This window comes from Pelodiscus sinensis, chromosome 3 (genome assembly GCF_049634645.1).
Source record: "Pelodiscus sinensis isolate JC-2024 chromosome 3, ASM4963464v1, whole genome shotgun sequence".
NCBI lineage: Eukaryota > Metazoa > Chordata > Testudines > Trionychidae > Pelodiscus > Pelodiscus sinensis.
In genome coordinates, this window is record NC_134713.1 from 71,483,533 (window position 1) to 71,503,469 (window position 19,937).

The 19,937-nt window shown below is 37.4% G+C and overlaps 1 protein-coding gene across 2 annotated transcripts in view; it reads right to left on the reverse strand.

Moving 5' to 3' along the window:
• The window catches only part of ASCC3 (activating signal cointegrator 1 complex subunit 3), a 417,235-nt gene that overhangs the window by 176,319 nt on the left and 220,979 nt on the right, over positions 1–19,937 (reverse strand). For both annotated transcript variants that reach the window (XM_006118439.2, XM_075923934.1), the window contains exon 14: positions 5,267–5,401. In XM_006118439.2, coding sequence (XP_006118501.2) covers positions 5,267–5,401 — 135 coding nt within the window. The remainder of the gene's footprint in view (positions 1–5,266; positions 5,402–19,937) is intronic.

The following is a 19,937-nucleotide window of genomic DNA, read 5'->3' on the forward strand; positions in this document are numbered from 1 at the left end:
AGTGGCATTAAAAATTACTGGGTCAGACTAAAACCCTCCATATATTCTTCAAAGCAATATGAAGTGATTTTCAAAGGACACTTCAAAGACAACATACTTCTTTAAAGGGAACTAATGCAGAAAGCTTAAAACACAAAATTCTTATGACACAGGGGGTCCATGAGCATCTTCAGTGGTAGAGGTTAACTTATATGTATATCAAACATATAGAACTATAAATTAATGAACATATCCCTAATTTTCAAATATTTGACTTTGGGTAGTGGAAGTAAGTTATTTCCAAAGGGAAAATTGCCCATCTTCCACATTCCACTGTCATTTTGATTCATAGACTGAAACAAAAATAAGAGTTTTCCTACTTTTCCAATTTCTAGTCGATTTCTTAGCTTTGAGTGACTAATACCAAACAATGAAAATATTCGCTCTGTGCTTGCAGAAGAAGTTACTGCTGTGAAAATTGAAGGAACCCTGTTTCAAGGGGCCTGACTGGTGATCCCCCTTCCCCAATTCAGGAGAATGACTTTGTTCAAAACATCATTGGTAAATATGTAAACATATGGTTTCATTCCAGCCCTGAAATTTATTATGGGATGGGCATAATTGAGGAGTGATTTTGAGATACAATAAAATGGTAGCATCATCTTCAGAAGTTAGGCATCTACCTTTATATCTGGGCTTAAGAATATTTGCAAGAAAATGAGGTGAAGATAGTTTGTTCCATTCACTTCTTTATTACCTGTAGTTTAACGTTCTAGTGAAGTATTTCTTTCATCACTGTCTCTTGAAGTGCCTTCCAAATTTCAACAGCATTAACAGTGTATCAACAATTTCTCTAAAGTTTAAGGCTATAGATAACAGGTTTCAGTATACTGACATATCCTCTACATTCCTCTTTAATCCATTGTTAGATTGATTAAATAAATAGAAGTATCTCATCCAAACTTTGTTTTCTTCAACAAATTTACAAAAATAAGTCAGTTCTTAATAAAGAGTTTAAAAGAATCAACCACAGAATTCCCAAACATTTTGAGGGAGAATTAGTTTTCTTGGCATAATGGTTTATAGCATGGGTGGGCAATAATTTTTGGCCAGGGACCACTTCAAAATTTTTTGAAGTGGCTCCAGGCTGCCCCAGAAGGGGCGGGGCCAGGATGCTTCTGAGCTTCCCCATCCCTGGACTATAACTGATCTGGGGGTGGAGGAGCCCCTTTACCTCCCCCTTTCCACTAGGGACCCATGCCCCTGGCAGAGTGGGAAGAGTCTTTGCATGCTCCCCCACCCCAGGCCAATCAGGGTTTGGGGGCAGGGGAGCAGTGAAACCTCCTCCCACCCTATATCCCCCCTCGCCCCTAGGCCAGGAGCACATAGCCAAATTGCTCCCCGCAGGGCAGGAGGAGGCTTCACACTCTCTCCCTGCCCCCAGGCCAATTAGGGCCTGGGAGCAGGGGAGCCGTGTGAAGCGTTCTTTGTCCTGCTCCCACCTTGAGCGAGCGTAGTGCTGCGCGCTCCTCATAGGGTGGGGGGAGGGCGGAGGAAACTGTGTAGCTCCCCCCGCTCCCAGACCTATCAGGGCTTCGGGGTAGGGGGAGCATGTGACGTCTTCTCCCACCCCGCAAGCAGCACATGGCACTTCAAAGTGCCATGTGATCCTGGCAGGGAAGGAGGAAGATTCACATGCTCCGTCCCAAAGCCCCTGATTGGCCTGGGGGTGGGAGAGCATGGAAAGCTTTTTCCGGCTCTTGCAGGGGCATGGGTACCTAATGGGAAGGGGGGGGTAAAGGGGCTCCTCAAGGCCCGGATCCAGCCTGTGGAGGCCTTCGTGCCCATCCCTGGTTTACAGAGTTAGCTGTGACTTCAGTCCTCCTACTCTCTTCAGTGAAGCTGAAGCAAAATGGTTATTACAAAAGAACTTTGAAACTTCAACAACATTTTTTTTTAATCCTGGAGAAGACGTATTTAAATCTTTGGCTAAAAAGGTGCATTAAATGGGAACTAGAGCCATATGTTATTAAGGAGCATATTTCCATCCTTTTCTAAGCATCTTATCATCTTTGATATGTCTGCAGCAGTGTCCATGACTAAACTGTGCATGCGACAATTGATTGTTCAGTTTATTTCAGCTTTCACTGCCACTTCTTTTAAATATTCTGTTGTGCGGGCATTTCCAAACATATCTATTGTTTCTCAAAGATAAGAAACCCCATCTTCTGTTGTCACACAGGCACATTACTGAATCATTGTATATGATGTCTTAAACTGGCAAATTTCCCCTCCGTATTTCTTGCACGCTGTTCAAGTTCTCTCTCAGACAGCATACCTTCCACCAACGTCTGCTCTACTTGATGGAGTGCAGCCTGGTCATAAGGACTCACCATGTCAATAAAGCTGTTTATTGTTAACAATGTGAAAAGGAGAATTTGTGGCTTAAATGAACAGAACAATCTTTTCATCTATTGTTTCTCATTGGTATTTGATAGTCCTTTCTACAAACACATCCATGGTGGTAGTATTATCGGATGACTGAAGTCTTTTGCTTGCTACTTATACTTTGTTGTCTGAAATATGTTTAGTGGTAGCATTGCTGCTAAAAGTACCAACGGATAACTCTGAAGTTGTTGAATATTGATAGACAACCTAAGTCTCTTACAATTGAATGGGATCCTGAAACAAAATTCAAAAATGTTGATTTTAAATAGTGGCTTTTCTTAATTCTTCTCACTCTCTTATTTAGTTAATCATTTCCGTTTTTTCCAGCAAGGATACAGATCCAAATCCAAGCTTCCAAAAAAGCTGACTGTGCTTAGCATACACTTAATTTTGGAGTAAACCCCATTGAACTCACTAGCACTTCTGTTTTTTTGAGGAAACAAGTATAGGATGGGATTCCCTTGGGAAAGCTGAATTATGTCTAAGTAAAATAGGGAGTAGGCTTACGGCATCACCATTATGGTCTGTGACCATGATGTTCCAAAATGAGGGGCATGCATTATGTAATATAAAATAGACACTCAGTGACAACTAGTAACTCTAGATTTCTCATATTGCAGCTTCCTGTACTGTATACTTGGGTGATAGATGTAAACCTAGTTAAACAAGTCATAAGGACTAGCAAAGCTGAACTTTTTTTCTAGAAACATCCAACACAGCAAACAACTTGGGAATTTACTTGTTAAATTACACATACTAAACAGCATAGAGAGATGCATTGCAAAGTGAATTATTTAAATTACTAATCAATTGATCCACATTGTTTTTCAGCCATAGCCACATCTTCATCCACATCATTTTCTCCCAATAAGCAGTTTTTCTTCTGATGTTTCATTCTTGCAACATCTTCTTGCATCATCTTCTTGTACTGCTTATACTTGATATATTTTGTTTTTTTTACCCAGGGAACAAATTTCTTCAAAATAGTCACAGATAAGGTCTCATGCCCAGAGGCCATGACAGTTTTTCTCTGGCAGAAGTGTGGGAGAATATCGGAAGCTGTGTTTGTGCCGAATAAAGTCTTCCCTTTTTCTTTCCAGTCCACTATTCCTTTCTATGCTGCCTGAATCCTTTCCTATGCATTGTGTCTCTGTGTTTAGAACATGTTTTAACTAACTCCTCTGCCATGTTTGGCCCAGGTCCACCACTACATAGGCATGGAACAAAAACAATTATATCCATCTTTCTTTGCACATGTTACTTTAGTCTGCTGAGAAACAGAAAGCTCAGAACTTTAAAGAAACAAGAGCTGGCAGGTTTGGCTAGACAGACAAGAACAGTTAATTTCATTTTTATGATGCAATAAGGGTAAGTATAGCATGTTTGCAATGAGATTCAATTGTCACATTTTTAAATGAGAAATCTAGTATTTTATTCATGTATTTTATTTATTTATTTTATTAAATAAATCTAGTATTTATTTAAAAAAATCTCCTTTAAATTAAAAAAAAAACAGATTTTTTTAAATAAAAAATACATGGATTTTTATCCACTCTATCACATCACTGTACTCATGCCAGATTGTACGGGGCATTTCTATTAAATAAACTTTTCTACCTATTATTGTCACCCTAGTTTTTATTAAAAGAAACCTTAAATAATAGTCTATCTGAAACCAAAAGTTATTAATGTCCTAGTTATTAAACTTCACATGCTCAAAAAGATAAGTATTCAGGGAAATTTAAAAATAACCTCTTTAAAAACCAAACTGAAATATTGTTTTAACAAGAACCTGGATGAAACAGATTATACCAGCACTGACAAAAGTGATGATGTATTTGTCATTTTTAGAGAAGTGCAATCAACACAGAATAAATAACCATAGGATAATCTAACAACATGTGTCACTGTTGAACTCTTCAAATTCAACTTTACTAAGGAAAAACATTTCAAATGACAATATAAATCTGTAAAATGAGTTCTCTTGAAAATCTCACCTATGCTACTGAAAATAGGCATCTGTTAAGATCAAGCTGTCTCAAAGCTGAAAATGAAGATTTCATACTAATGTACATTCCAATATTAAAATAGTGAGAATTTTATACCATCATGAGAATATATATAAATATATGGGGGCATGCAGAACATGTTGTTCATGTAAGCCCACGACCATGGGGGGCCCAAATCAAAAGGTGAGTGTTTCAAATTTAAATTATAAGACATCTGATTTATTAGTAACTTTGATTTTTACTGTTCTTTTAATGAATACTAAGGTCAATTAAAACTACACAAACTTATTTAAACTGAGAAGATGGGGAAAAATAATTAACATTAGTTAAGCAGTAATGCTCAAGAGATGAGCCGTGAGAGGAAAGGGGTGCTCAAAGTCACATCTTGCTTGCCCCTCCTCTAGAACAGCTAGCTACGCCCCTGAGTATATGAACACAAAGACCTCAATAAACCAAGTCTCCAAACAAAGAGTAAAAAGTATGCAAATATAACACTACCCAAAAATAGAGAGCACTGAAGTCACAGCTAAATCTGTAAACCATTATGACAAGAAACACTAAAATAGCATGCTAAGATAAATTATTACCCCTAACATTTCACTCTGATGGCAGACATATTTCTGCTCTGGTGAATTGCAAGAGGAGCAATATCCCTCTATACTGAAATCCTGCTGTGCTGGAATCCAGTAATTACATGAATCTAAGTCTATAGCTAGAAAAATCCAAGTCTGTTAGAACTACTGGGCTAGAGAAACAGTCTTTCGGGTTGCTGAGTCCCAGATCATCAGGGCTTTAAAGATCATTAACCCATTAATTAACTTATCACTTACTTGTTTTTCAGCTTGTCCATAATCAGATCCTTGCGTTGGCAAAAAGTAGCAAATATGACCATTGTTTTTTGCTTTTTCTCGAAGAGCCATGGCAGTTCGCACAGTGGCATTTCTAGCATGAACAAACACCATCACCTTAAGATAAAAGAAAAAAATGTTGATAAATAACAAAAACTTAATAAAATAATAAATCTCTGGAGTAATGGAGTTATTTCTGCTGAAATAAATGGCATCTTTTTTATTGAGAAATACAGAAATGTTAGAAATGTTTCACTTCATATACTTCTGCAAAGCCATTTCAATTTATACAAACTGTTATTTATTATCCTGCAAAAATACCAAAATAATTTCAAACATCTTCAAAGTGCTATGCTTACCTATTTTAAGCAGCATATCTAAAAACAGAGAGGAAGGGTTTCTCTAAAAGTTTAAGAAGGAGATGAGAATTTACATGCCCAAATTCCATTAACTTCCAATGTCAAGTGGATGCTTAACAGCCCTTTATAGGTTTGAAAAGCTCTTCCTCAACTGTTATATGTAGGGGAAAAAAAGGTCTAATTTCTGGAGCAAATCATGCTCTCTACTAAGCCTGCTTTGCATTGCACATGTAGCCTTAAGTCCTCACTTTGGCCCAGACCCGGGCAACACTGGGTAAGTCTTCTAGTTTCAAAATAAACTGGTAAATTAATGACAATTTCTTTACCTTAAGTTCTAGACACACCAAATCCTATCATCCCATTACAGAAAATCTAAAATTTTAAACATGCTATGAGAAATTCTAAATTAAGAGGGCTATAGAAACAATGCAGTTAAAAGGCTATATGGAAACAATGTGTGTGCACATTTGATCATCATGTATTAGGAAAAATGACCTTACCAGATAAGGATGAATACCCTTAATATTATTACAAAACAATTGCACTATCAACTATAACATTAAATACACATTTGTAGATTTTTATATTACCATAAGTATGTTGTGTGTTCATGTAATGGAAGATTATTTGTGCTAATGTATACATAAAATGTGACAGATCAAGAAAATTTTGCTCAATGTAGACATTAACATCAGAAAAAACGACGGATTTATTAAAAATAGGAAAAATAGTAATTTCAGTCTAAAAATCCAAATGAGAAAGTCACATCTTTGATGATGTCAAAAGAATAATACAGGAGCAGAAGGTAATACAGTAGATACACTAAGAATTTATCTAGAAAATATATTTTTCAATTATTTTGTAACATACAGAGCTTGGAATTTCATTAAGACCTCAACAAACTAAGAAAGGCTGGTATGTAACACGAGTTCATGCAAAGACAGATCGAAAATTCAAATCAGAAAGTATTTGCCAGTTGATGGCTGCAGAGGGAATCAATTGTTTTATAAGGGGTAACAATGATGAAAAAAAAATCTTATTGAAGTGTACCAAAATTTTTCTTAAAATCTTGAGTTCTGGTCCCCATTACTGGATTTGCTGTTGGAGTGAAAGTGGAGTGGTGAAAAAAAAAGGTTTATACTTTCATAGTTTCATAGTTTAAGGCCAAAAGTTCATCTAGTTTGACCTCCTGTTTATCACAGATCATTAAATTTCACCTCAGTAGCCGAATACTGAGTCCACTGACTAGTTTAGGCTGAAGTATTTCAATCCACAGGAAATTAAACTATTGTGTGTCACAAAGAGAGAACAGGAGAGACTGAGGTGCCACCCATGCAAGATGCCCCTGCAAAAATCTATTTATATATTTTAAAAGTGTGTGTATCTGTCCATCCACGAGCCCATTTGTTCAAGAATTGGTCCAAAATAGCAAAGAGCTAGAATCACCAAATCTGGTATGCAGATTTTTCATATCCTAACAAAGCAAGATCAGGGCTTGCTTGTGTAAAAAAAAATGGGATGTGCATGAAATGGGATTGTTTTCCATAATACAAAATGGGGGGCTGCTAGGAGAAAAAGTTATACTGAAGAGTGATCACAGAGGGGTGGCTGCATCAACTGTCTGCCACAGGGGCAGCCCAAGCAACTACCTTCCAGCCTCAGCTCTAGCACTGGACGGGAGGCCAGGGGGGTGAGCTGTATGACCCTAGGGAGCTGCTGCTAGGGTCATACAGCACCCCTGTGCTAGTCAACCTGGTGAGCAAGCATGGCCCTAGGAGCCACCGCTGCACCTCAGGCAGCCGGCAGCACCCCAGTGACACCCTCACCACTGCAGACAGCCCAGGTGAGACCCCCAGAACTCTCAGCCCTCTGCCCTAAGTCTCCCTAAACCCAACTCTCTGCCCTGAACCCTGTACCTCAACCCTTGCTCTGAGCCCCCCGACTCCTAATCTGACTCCTCTACCCTCTGCTCTGAGCTCCCTACCTGCAACCCCCCCTGCTCTGATTGCTGCACTTCACCCCCTGCCCTGAACCCTCCAATCCTCCTAATCCCCTTCTCTGACTCCTGCACCCTCCAAACCATGCCTAGACTCCTGTATCGCCCCCAAAAGTTAAGCACCCGAGCAATCCTGGGTATATCTGCTAGTATTTTCATACTATTCAGAACAGTATGTAAGAAGGAATTATATTTTGAAGATTATTTTTTGTTATATCCAGTAGAAAAAAAATACTAGAAAAATAGTATATTATCTATGTACTTTCTCCAGACCATTCTCCCTTCTATCTGATATTGCTTTCTTTTTCACACTGAATTATCTCCTTTACTTGGAGAAAAAAATGTTTCAGTTACACATGAAAATAAGGGAACTTGCAATAAACTTGATCCTTCGAGAACAGCTTTCATCCTATTTCTTTAGGGCCAAACCTCAAAATATTATTAATTTATCTTGAAAGATGTGTTAATATTAAAGATTTATTCCACAGTATACATGTTAAAATACATAATCTGTCAGAAAGAATTTATAACTGAAGAATGGAAAAGTGAAGTCAGACTATCGAACAGATGAAGGGATGGCATGACATGCATAATTTTGTGGTTACTTTGATTAGGTCATGCATGCTTCATGGCAGCAATTATCAATTTATTTTAATTACGTATTTTTGTTAATTACATGATTCCATAATAATCCTTTATAGCAGTATGTCTTTTTCAATTATACCCTTTTGCTTAACTAGAAACATCCTCAGATGTGGTAAATGCCATTGATGACTGCATACCAATTGCCTGTTGTTTACATGCCACATAATGGCAAAATCCAGTTTAAATTTCTCCAAAATGGGAGACATTCAGACCTGTAAGGGAGAGTAGACTATGATCCTAAATCATCATTAATCATTTCAGTGTGATTTGTCACTTGATCATTTTGTGATTTATTTCCTAGAACAGCCTGGACAGAGCTAAGTTAGAACTTACAATGATCGCTACTTAAGCGGTGGAGGCCCTTGTCTGATTTGTTGGAAAAGATGAGTCGCTCTGATAAAGACTAGGAGATGTGCCAGGGAATGACAGCAGGTCAGCATGGTCCTATCTCAGCTGACCCCTACCCCAGGTGACTAGAATAGAAGGAGGACTAGATAGGTGTAGGGCAATGCAGGAAAAAAAACCTCTTTTATCTTGACTAGGCAAAGTAACACCTATCTTCCTACATAAAGAAATGATGAAATACCAGGTTTTGTCAGGCACGGTGCTAGCTGTTCATTTCTCAGAAGATTGGAAATTAATTTTTCCACTCACTGACTGACAGGTTGGCCAACAGGAAGCGCTTTTACCCTCGTCTTTTCCATAGTGGGGGTGAAGGGCTTAATTTGGGGGAAATATGAAATATAAGTTAGGACGCTATATCATTATTCATTATGTAAATGTAGGGTGAATACTCCACGGGGAAGGGATACAGTGATCAGATAAAGGGCACTGCTAACATATACAAGAGATATTCTTTAAGGGTATGTCTACACTGCAGGACAAAGTCAAATTAAGGTAGCTGAAGTTGCATATGTTAATTGAGTAGCTGAAGTCAAAGTATCTCAACTTGGCATTTGGCGCTATCTACACTGCAGAAGTCAAAGGAAGAACACTCTTTCTTCAACTTCCGTTACTCCTCATGAAATCAGGATTACCTGCATAAACAAGAGCATCTCTCTCAGTTTGAATTAGCCATTTCAACTCGACCGCTAATCTGAACCCTGGAATATCGATAGTGGCAGCTTTGATCATCCTCTGCAGGGTAGACATACCCTAAAAAGAGCAGAAATTGGGGTCTTTTGGCTGGTATGTCAGGGGGCAAGCCTCTCCCCACATTTGAGAACAGAAAGTAGTAAGGTCCAAGCAGCGGGACTACAGACTGGGATGGTTGATGAGGAAGACTCGAGGAATCTCCTCACAGGTATATATTCAAATGATTATGAATTACCTACACAGTACACTTTCATCTGCTGGGTATTCACAGACATTTAAGAATAAAATTATGGTCTAATAAACTACAGCCGGTCCCCGAGTTACGACCGAAGCTGTCGTAAATGAAGGACCCCGAGTTATGAATGCAATCCGTGCTTACGAACAGTTCAGTCACGTGTAACTCTATGGGGTTCAACTTACGAACAAACTGAGTTATGGACCAATTGCTTGGTCTGTAACCAGTTCGTAAGTGTGGGAGAGGCTGTACATTTGGTATCCCCTGTGCTAGCAGCACTGCTGGACAACAGCAAATTCCTTTTAGGAAAGGATCCATTTCTTACAATCCTCTCAAATCTTTAGGCGGGTGTGCTTGACAGCCTTCGCTGAAAACACTGGTAAGTTTTTTAACATCTAAAAATATACTTCATTTTACAGTTTGTTAATTTGTTTCCTTGTTTAAAACAAGAGAATTGAACATTTTAATCTACATAGATCAAATTGGGCTGTTTCACTAACAAAAATAACTGCAAATTCTCTCAATAAGAAGCTGAAAGCTGAGAAGCAGCGAAAATGCTGTAGGTATAAAGCCTTTATCCAGGACATGACCTCTAGCTTCAAAGCAGTGGGGGATGAGGAAGGACTTGAAAATTAAATGAAAAGTTAGATGTAACCACAAGACAGTAACAAATAGTGAAGGATGGTGCATTGCACAGGACTAGGGGAGCTGGTACATCAGACCCTTTGTTGTTTACAAGTTCTACTGGTATTTAATAATTTAGAAATAAAATATTTTATGTTATATAAAATAAAGTATATATAATTTCTTCAGTATTTTAAAAAGAATTAACATGTTTGCTTAATTTGGGGAATGTTGTATCCTCTTAGTCATTTTAAGTTCACAATAAAATAAAATAAACAGATAGGACTTTGAAGACTGGTATGATCTTTCTTGTAGCACATCTGTTTAAACTAAAGAAAATACTTTGAAAAATTATGCTCTCTAGATTCAAGCAAAAATAGCTATTGATTAGGTCAGAGAAGACTGCTCAATTACTAGTAGGCTTAATTCCATGACCAAACTAACTATAAAAATTAACTTGAAGGTTAAGAATTCATTGGAATGAAAGACACATGATCTCAGTATGTGTTGTAGCACAATCTACTCTAAAAGTGAAATTCCCATCCATCTGCAAACTTAAGTGATTTAAGTCTATAGATGGTAGAGTATGTGTAGACAAAAACTAATCACGTCAGATAATTGATAAAAAATGGAAATTAGCAAGTGACAAATTATCACTCATCAGCTTCCCAACATGTGTGAGAGCATGTATAACAACACATGGCAAATTACAGCTATCAAACAAACCATTGCATTGTGACAAAGTGCAAACAGTTGTCTATTACTTCGATCTCTCCATAAAGTGTGAGAGGAAACTGAATAAACCACAGCAGTATATGCTACAAGAAGAAAATTATCTTATGTCAACAAACACTACAATTGGCTTACCCCTTTGTGTAGGAGTAGTTCAAAACCATGAATATATATCTTGGCCTGGTTTATTCCTGGGTTTACACTTGTAGGTAATATCAAATCAAGATATGCAACTTGAACTACATTAATTACGTAGCTGAGTCAACATACCTTGTTTTGGGTTTCCTCACAGTTCCCACAGTGGGAGGTGGACAAGAGCATATGCTCCCATTGGCTTCCCTTACCAGGGATTTTAAATTGTGTGTCATCTGGTAACTGTGTAATTGACAAATATTTTGTCAGTTATACAATTAATTGCTGTGGCTCTGCATTGCAAGTAGTTTAGGAGCTGGCGGACAGGCAGCCCCGCTCAGTCTTGGCTCCCAGGACTTGACACAGACCGAGACTGAGCCAGGCTGCCCACCAGCTCCTAAAATACTTTTCCTGCAGCGAGGGTAGCTCCCAGGATTCACAGCGAGCCAAGACTGAGGTAGGCTGATGGTCAGCCTACTAAAAAAATTACTCACAGAACTGCGGTGGTGGGGGTGGGCAGAAGGCGGCTGCATGTAGCTGGAAGCATTAAGCAGTAAGTATCTGCTTATTGGTTAATTGTTTAACTGGTTACAGTATTACTTCCCTATCCCTTACCCCTTCCAGAAATAAGAGTACTGGCAGCTGGTGGGCACACCCTCTGAGTTTGATTTAGTGAGTCTTCATTAGATTCACTAAATCAAACTCCAGAAGATCATAGAAAAGATAGAAAGTATGGCAAAATACCGTCTTAGCTTAACCAAGAGATCTTTCAAGTTCTCAAAATAAAAAAGGAGTCATGTAAAAAGTAGAAACTAGGACATATTACAAAGGATGAATATAAGCAAACAATACAGGTATGCAGGGGCAAGATTAGAAAGGTAAAGGCACAAAATGAGCTCAAACTAGCTACAGACATAAAAGGTAACAAAAAGATACAATAGTGGTTTCCTCAGAGGATAGGACAAGAAGCAATGGGCTTAAACTGAAGCAAGGGAGGTTTAGGTTGGAAATTGGGGAAAACTTCCTGTAAGAGTGGTTAAACACTGCAATAAATTGCCTAGGGAGGTTGTGGAATCTTCATCTCTGGAGATATTTAAGAGCAGGTTGGATAGGTATCTATCAGGGATGGTCTAGACGGTGCTTGGTCCTGCTGTGAGGGCAGGGGACTGGACATGCTGACCTCTCAAGGTCCCTTCCAGTTCTAGTGTTCTATGATTCTATGACTACAGCAGCATCAATCTTCCATCTAGTGAAGACATGGACTAGATTAGGAGACAAAGAACAAAGAACCACTTGTCCAGCTGTGGACCTCACTTCCATACTTTGATATAGGAAACAGTAGAGGATAACAGACTGGTGAGCAAGGATTCCTGATTTGCTATTATTTATAGAAAACATTGAATGCAGCTGGAACTTATCAGGCACTTAAATACACACAGCACAATTCACAGGGCAGATGTAGAGTGAAATCATCATATTTGCTTTACACCCTTGTACCATTTATACAGTTGGTTGGGTACCAAGTTAAGAGGAAGTTTAGAAATACCATAAATAAATCAGAGAACATGAAATTAGAAGACAGATTTTAAAAAGTGCTGCCTCAAAGACCTTTTAAACCAAGAACCTGATTCCTCAATACTGGATTTCAATTTTAAGCCAGCATGGCTCTATTGATTTCAAAAGAGTTATGATCAAATCTCGACGCTCATCCTCTCCCAGTGACTACAATCTTAATCTCCCCTACATTAATACAGAGGCCAAACCTGGATTCTCATCAGGTTTAAAAAATGTCCAATTTCTGCCAATGATATTCTGTCCTCTTGCACTTCTGGCATCAGTGCACCCACCACAGTGACCCATAGGTCACTATTCCCATGTAACAATGGGAAGAATTAGTCTTATCTGTCCAACTCTTTTCCTGGTACCATTCTGCCGTGCAGAGCATGCATAGTCCCAACACAAAGAAGGTAGCTCCATATCTCTCAAACATTTTAAGAAACTTCTTTCTAGTTTTTTATTTTATAACAATTATTCTGCTGTTTTAACAGTATATCCTTTACCAACTACTGTCATTATGCAATCCCTGTTTTACTGGGGATCAATTCTCTGCCCAACACATTGGACTATATAGTTTTATTTCACCAATTAGACTCTTTCGTGAGGACGTCTGGCAGCCCTATGAAAGCTGATGTTTTAATAAGAAATTTCAATGTAACTTGTTTAGTGGTCTTATTTTCTGTATTTCTCTAGTTATTTCTGACACTTTTTATGGACAATACTGTATTATAATACTGAATGTCATGGGACCATGTGTATGTTATCCAGAATCTCAAAGGACCCATTTTCAAAATGCAAAACTTCACACAACAATTACATTAAAAAAATCACAGATATTGCAACATTTGTTATCCACTTTTCCCTGATGTTCATTCTTCTTCCACATTTCAAACAAATTCTAAGCAGCTGGCAGTCTGAAAATAATTCTGAACATTTCTTGCATATGTTTTCATTTTGAAGTTAACTCAATGATAGTTTAACAGTAGGCAAATTGGAAGGAAAATACCGACTACTAACAAGGTAGTATTACAAAGTTGCACCCCATACTCGTCTGTGAAAGATGTAGGAGCCAAGATACATGTCTTGCTTATACTTACAATATTCTCGTGGCCTTAAATCATTTTTTTAATTTGCATATAACAGTAGAGATTATTAAACTTATTAAACTTTATTTTTATCTTTACACAAAAAGACAATCATATCCATTTAATATTTGTGTACTGCCTGCCAGATGCACTGCCTATGAAGCTGCTGACTTTTTCACATTCAAGATTTTATGACTTTTTTTATCTAGTTAGATTTGCTATTCCTGAAAAGCAATAGCAATAGCAATTTACTTAAGCTTTCAAGGTGACACAAAATTAAGAATAGCTTTTCTTATAAAACTTTACTGCAATATTTCCTGCCTTATCTTTCCCCCTTTTATAAAAACACAGATGCTCAATTCAACAGATGTGTAGTAAAACTAATCTAATTTACACTTTTGAAGTTTAACCCTTATTACAATTGAAATTGATACCACAGTGTATTTTAAGGGTACTTACCACCTCCACTTTATGACCCTATTTTCATTAACTTTTATAACCTCAGCAAACTTTAACAACTTGGGCTGAAATTTTCGATGCTAGATGTCTGTATCAATACTAATATTAATAACAATAGCTTGTATTACTACTACTACTACTACTACTACTAAACTTCAGCCAAAACACTTTTCCAAAAGTGATGCTAGGGAAACATTTGCTGCTTTGCCTATGTTAAAAAAAAAAATCTTTCTGGCATTTTCTCTGTGAAGCTCTACCACTATTGTTCTTTAAAGAATGAACTGAAATATGGCAAAATGTGGGATCTGCCTCACTGATATGCCTTTTGCCATTGCTGTGGCATCCAATTTGGGTCAGTTATAAAACTGGAAATATTGTGGTTTACATATTCTCAGTAGAGATCTGCTACAGCAGTGTTTTCTACTTCTTTTAATTTATGGACTTCTAACCAAATTTCAAGTAGTGGTGTGAATCCTTACACATAATATTTGGATCCCTAGGAGTTCATAGACCATAGATTGAAAACCACTGTGCTAGAACTTCACAGTTAGAACACCAGAAAATTCCATCTTATTGGACATGATCCAGTCTGGAGTTTAGCAGGATCTTCTCTGAAACTCTAGAATATTATGGGACAAGTGATGGAACGGACTGCAAGGAACCTGTCTACTGAACTCTCAGATAATTACCCACCTTCCCTGATTTGCTGGGCTCAGGCAACAGAGAAAAAGAAGCAGCTTTACTTGAATACAGAGGGGAGAATAGGTGAACTGGAGTGGTGTATAGAGTGGAAAGGGGGAGAGGAGATGTGGAGTAAGATTGGAGAAAATACTTTGTGGGAAGAGACAGGGACTTGAGGCTGACTGGGGTAGGGAGCTGGGATACAAGACAGATACTACCTGAGGAAGAAGAGTAACAGCCAAGGAAAAACAGGGGATGGGGCAGTAGGGGTCAAGGTTGGGGTCTGACTGCTAGACTACATTGCATTTCAGAGCCTGGAATGAAAGCTGAATCAGGATTATGAAGTTAAGTCTTTTCTGTAGGATTTCTACTTTATTTGTTGAGCAACAAGGGATTTCAGAAAGAGAAAGAGAAGCCAGTTAAATGTATCCCCGGAGAAATGGATTCCCACATAATGCATGCATATTTTCATAAATGGCCACTAATCGTGAGTTCTTCATATTGTGGGTGCCTGACTTGAGACACTGAGGTCTGATTTGGAGAAGTGCTGAGTATTCAAAGCTACATCTGAAGTCAATGAAAACCATACTTTGAGCTGCTACATAATCCTAGCAATTCTCCAACTGGGGAAATCTAAAATGAGTGGAAATTTTTTTACCCTAATCTCCCTGTACCTAAAGTCTGGCATCTGTAAAATGATCCAATAATGTGCCATCTTTTCACAGGGTGTTGTGAAAATAAATTCATGTATATTAGTAAAGAACTGAGGTACTCTTCTGATGAGCACCACAGAAAAACCCACGAGGAAATTCAGAATTCTGTCTTCAGGTAAAGGTTTGAATAGTGTGTATTAAATAATGTATGCGGCCATACATTGAACAAGGCAAAAACAAAAGGTGCTATAATCTGCTCATTAAGAGAGCACTGTCCATTTTTGCACTGAATGAGGCAGTGGCTCTGTGGAAAACATACATTAATTATGTATGCCCTGGCAAAGCCCTGGCCGGGTTGATTTAGATGGGATTGGTCCTGCCTAGAGCGGAGGGCTGGACTTGACGACCTTCTGAGGTCTCTTCCAGTTCTATGATTCTATGATAAGGGAATGGTTGGATGAAATAACATGATCTTGGTAACTAATTGACCATTCATTATCAGTTGGAAATAGGTCAATGGAGGGATGATAGGAGTTGCTATAGGGAACTTTCTGGGTGTCTGGCTGGTGAGTCTTGCCCACATGCTCAGGGTTTAGCTGATCGCCATATTTGGGGTCAGGAAGGAATTTTCCTCCAGGGTAGATTGGCAGAGGCCCTGGAGGTTTTTTGCCTTCCTCTGTAGCATTGGGCACAGATCACAGCTGAAGGACTCTCTGCATGTTGGGACATAGGTGAGACATAGGTGAGAGGATTATTCTAAGAGGGGTGGGCGAGATTCTGTGGCCTGCACTGTGCAGGGGGTCAGACTAGATGATCATAATGGTCCCTTCTGACCTTAAAGTCTATGAGTCTATCTTGAAAAGAGATTTGAAATTATTTTGATATGGCAGATGTCTAATTTCTATTGGAAGCAAAAATGTATGAAATATCATATTAAAGCAAACATTCACTTGCTGGGTCAAAGTGTAATTAAAAGAAAAGCAATATTGTGCACAATTCCTCTTTGTTCAGAAATCTTTCTACATTACTTTGGCACTTAAGTTTTAAGAATCACCTTTTCTGTATGAAATTCACCTTCTATTCATGCTCACCAAATAATTAATATTTGAATTTTATGCTGACCTATTCTATTAACAGACTCTTAAGCAATTTGTGATGCTGATGCAATTGCTGAAAGTAAACATAATATCTCTATGTTTTATTTTTTTTCTGTAGAACGGGCATCAAATTTTAGCAATAAAAACATAGCAGCTTTATTAGCTAATTACAGGCTCATCGTACTATGATCAATGCAACAGCTGACAACTGATTACTTTTAAAACTTGTACATTACGAAATGTGATTGTAAAAATCAGCTTTGATTCATAGTCTCTATGCAAAGACCAGATTAAATATGTGTATTTCTTCAACAAACAGGGTAAGCATTTACCAACTATTTTGTGGAAATAACAACACAGTCCTATATATGTCAAAAAAATTTACATTTCATTGGCTAATCTCTGTGCATTAAATTATACAAATATGTTGGGGATAGGAATTTAGAATAGAGAAGTGGTTCCACAGCTACAAGGTGTGTAATTAGATCTGTACTCTGCAGTACAAAGCTAGCCCTTGTGTCTAGTCTCTGTAGCTCTTCTTGTGTCTTTTAATGACAAAATATGCAAAGTAAGCACAGTGCAAAATGTTATGTTGAGAATGTGAAGAAAAATGATTTTTGTTGAAGATTATTTCAACTTTACAGCTATGTCTGCTTAAACTTCAAAAAGCCTTATACTGTACATGTTGTTTGCCTGAAGCAAGTAGCAGTACTTTACCAAAGTACTGAAAAGTGTATTAGTCACAGTTTGTGAGAAACAACACAATGAACATAATTATTACAAAGTGTGGGTATTCATATGAGCAAGAGTTTGAAGGGCTGGTTACTAAATTTCAATCATTAAACCAAAAAGATAATATAAACACAGTAAATTCATGTTATAAACATGTCAACCTATACAGTGCTATTTATTCCTGTTGACAGTAATGACACAAAGAGAACAAGGATGACTGGATACAATTCCCACAAAATGCTAAAATCCTATCTAATAAGAACTTGATTTTTTGCAGTCTATTGTTGGACACACATAGCATTGCTGAAAGAAGTGGGGGAAACGGCTGCAAGTAGCAGTATACATTCTCACCTCTCAGATGCACAAGTTGATCATTTTCAAAATGAAAAATGTGGGAAAGGTAGTTGGGACTGTACCAAGGAAGGCTTTGATGAATGTTAAGGGAAATTGGTGGGAAAGTGGAAAGAAAATGGGGCTCCCTCTTTCCTCTCTTACTCTTAATGAAATGTACTAACATTAGTAACTTAGTACACCTAAGGATATAGTGGCCTTAAAAGTTTTTAAAACCAGACTTGACAAATCCTTGGTTGTGATGAGTTAATTAGTATTAGTCCTGCTTTGAGTGTGGTTTAGACTAGATGACCTCCTGAGGTTTCTTCCAATCTTAATCTTCTATGCTTCTATCATTATGAAGCTCTAATTAGAACTGGATATTTATTAATAGAAATGAATCACACATTCATTTTATCTGTGGTGTGGGCTACAGCTTACTGCTTTTGAATGTATTACTTAATCCTCATTTTCTATTTGACTTTGAGTCTATTACTTATCAAATTCAATGCCAAGTTTTCATCCTTTACACACAAAAGAATACGGAGATGGGGAAGCAAAGGAGCCTCTATAACTTACCTAAGCAACAAGAAAATATTTTTAAAATCAAATTTATTTCCCAACTATTTCATTCACATTTAAAGTAATTCTCATTTTAAGGAATAATTCTTGGACACTGCATTTGAATTAAGCTATATGTAAAATAAATCTAGAAAACTGATGACTGCCAAATGAGTACACAAACTAGGTCTAATGGCATGTATTATACACAACTTTCTTGGTCTTTAGAGCATAACATTTTGGCAAGTTAAAAGCAGGCTGCACTTACTCTTGCCCTGCCCCCCTCAGGGATTGCAGGGACATGCCAGTCACCTCCAGGAGCACAATAACCACAGGGATAATTACTCTAGACATGACAATAAGTGTTTTAGTTTGCTGACCACCTAACAACCTTCTTTACAGACATTTGTAAATAAAAGAAAAACTCTAAGATTTGTTGCAGTAGAACAACCATGTGCAACAGTAGTCATATTTTAAAGGAAAAGATTAGTCATCAATAATCCACAATGTCTCAATTACAGATATCCAATCAGTAATGTTGAGAATCTATTTTTAATTCTCAAATATCATCATTCACTACTGTCTCCTGCAAATGTTGACTTACAAGTTCAAAAAAAAAAAATCCACTGCTTAGGATTGTTTAACCAAAATGATCTCAGATTTCCGAGAGCATGCCCACCCTCAGTGGAACCCATTGAGCACACTTCAAAGTTATCACAATGCATATTTATTCAATCCTATTTCTGTTGATATTTGATACATTTTAAACTTTTCTTTATTACTCCTCATCGGTTAAAACAACCTTTAGAAAGAATAGCAGCATACCTACTGGATAGGACACTTCCAGTTAATATATATGTCTGATAAGGAAAAGGGTAAAGTTATTAATAACAAATGGTAGCACTTTATAGACTAAAAAAACATGTAGATGGTATCATGAGCTTTCGTGGGCACAACCCACTTCTTCAGATGACTGGAGTTTTGAGTTTAGGATGTACAGATCCTATTTTGTACATGTACATGCATAATAATTTTAATAATCCAAATAAAAATAAATGAAAACATATGTTAATACTAGCAACTGAAGTATTAACAAAAAGTAAATAGTAGAATTAATTTATTTTCATAGTTACTTATACAAAGAGAGCTTTTATATTGTCCTGCAATTTATATTTGTACATCCCTGATCTAGAAAACAACATGCATTATGCTTAACTATTGGCATTCATAAAGACCTCTTTCAGGATTAGAATTTCATTGTGCTAAGCACTCTACATAAAACACTTATTAAAAGCCTGCCTCTTCTCCAAAGAAATTACAATTCATTTTACTACAGAACACAACAGATAAATAAACAAATGGAGGAAAGATGATGTAACAGTAGAACAACTAAGTATTAATAAATTAGCATGAGTCATGGGCTTGCTATCTGCCTAATACACAGGTTAGCTTTGCTCCATGGAACAGGCCGTAAAATCCATTTTTAAAATACAAATATTCAAACAAGTACTGGAACTACCCCCTTATAGTCACAGGCTACACAAGAGTTTTTATACAAAATATGCCTTGTGTGGCATCATTTGAAGACTAGTAACATGCTGGTCCATAATATCATTATAAACTACATGTCTGTGAAATTATAGATATTCATAAATGTCACACTTTAAAATCTGTGACTAA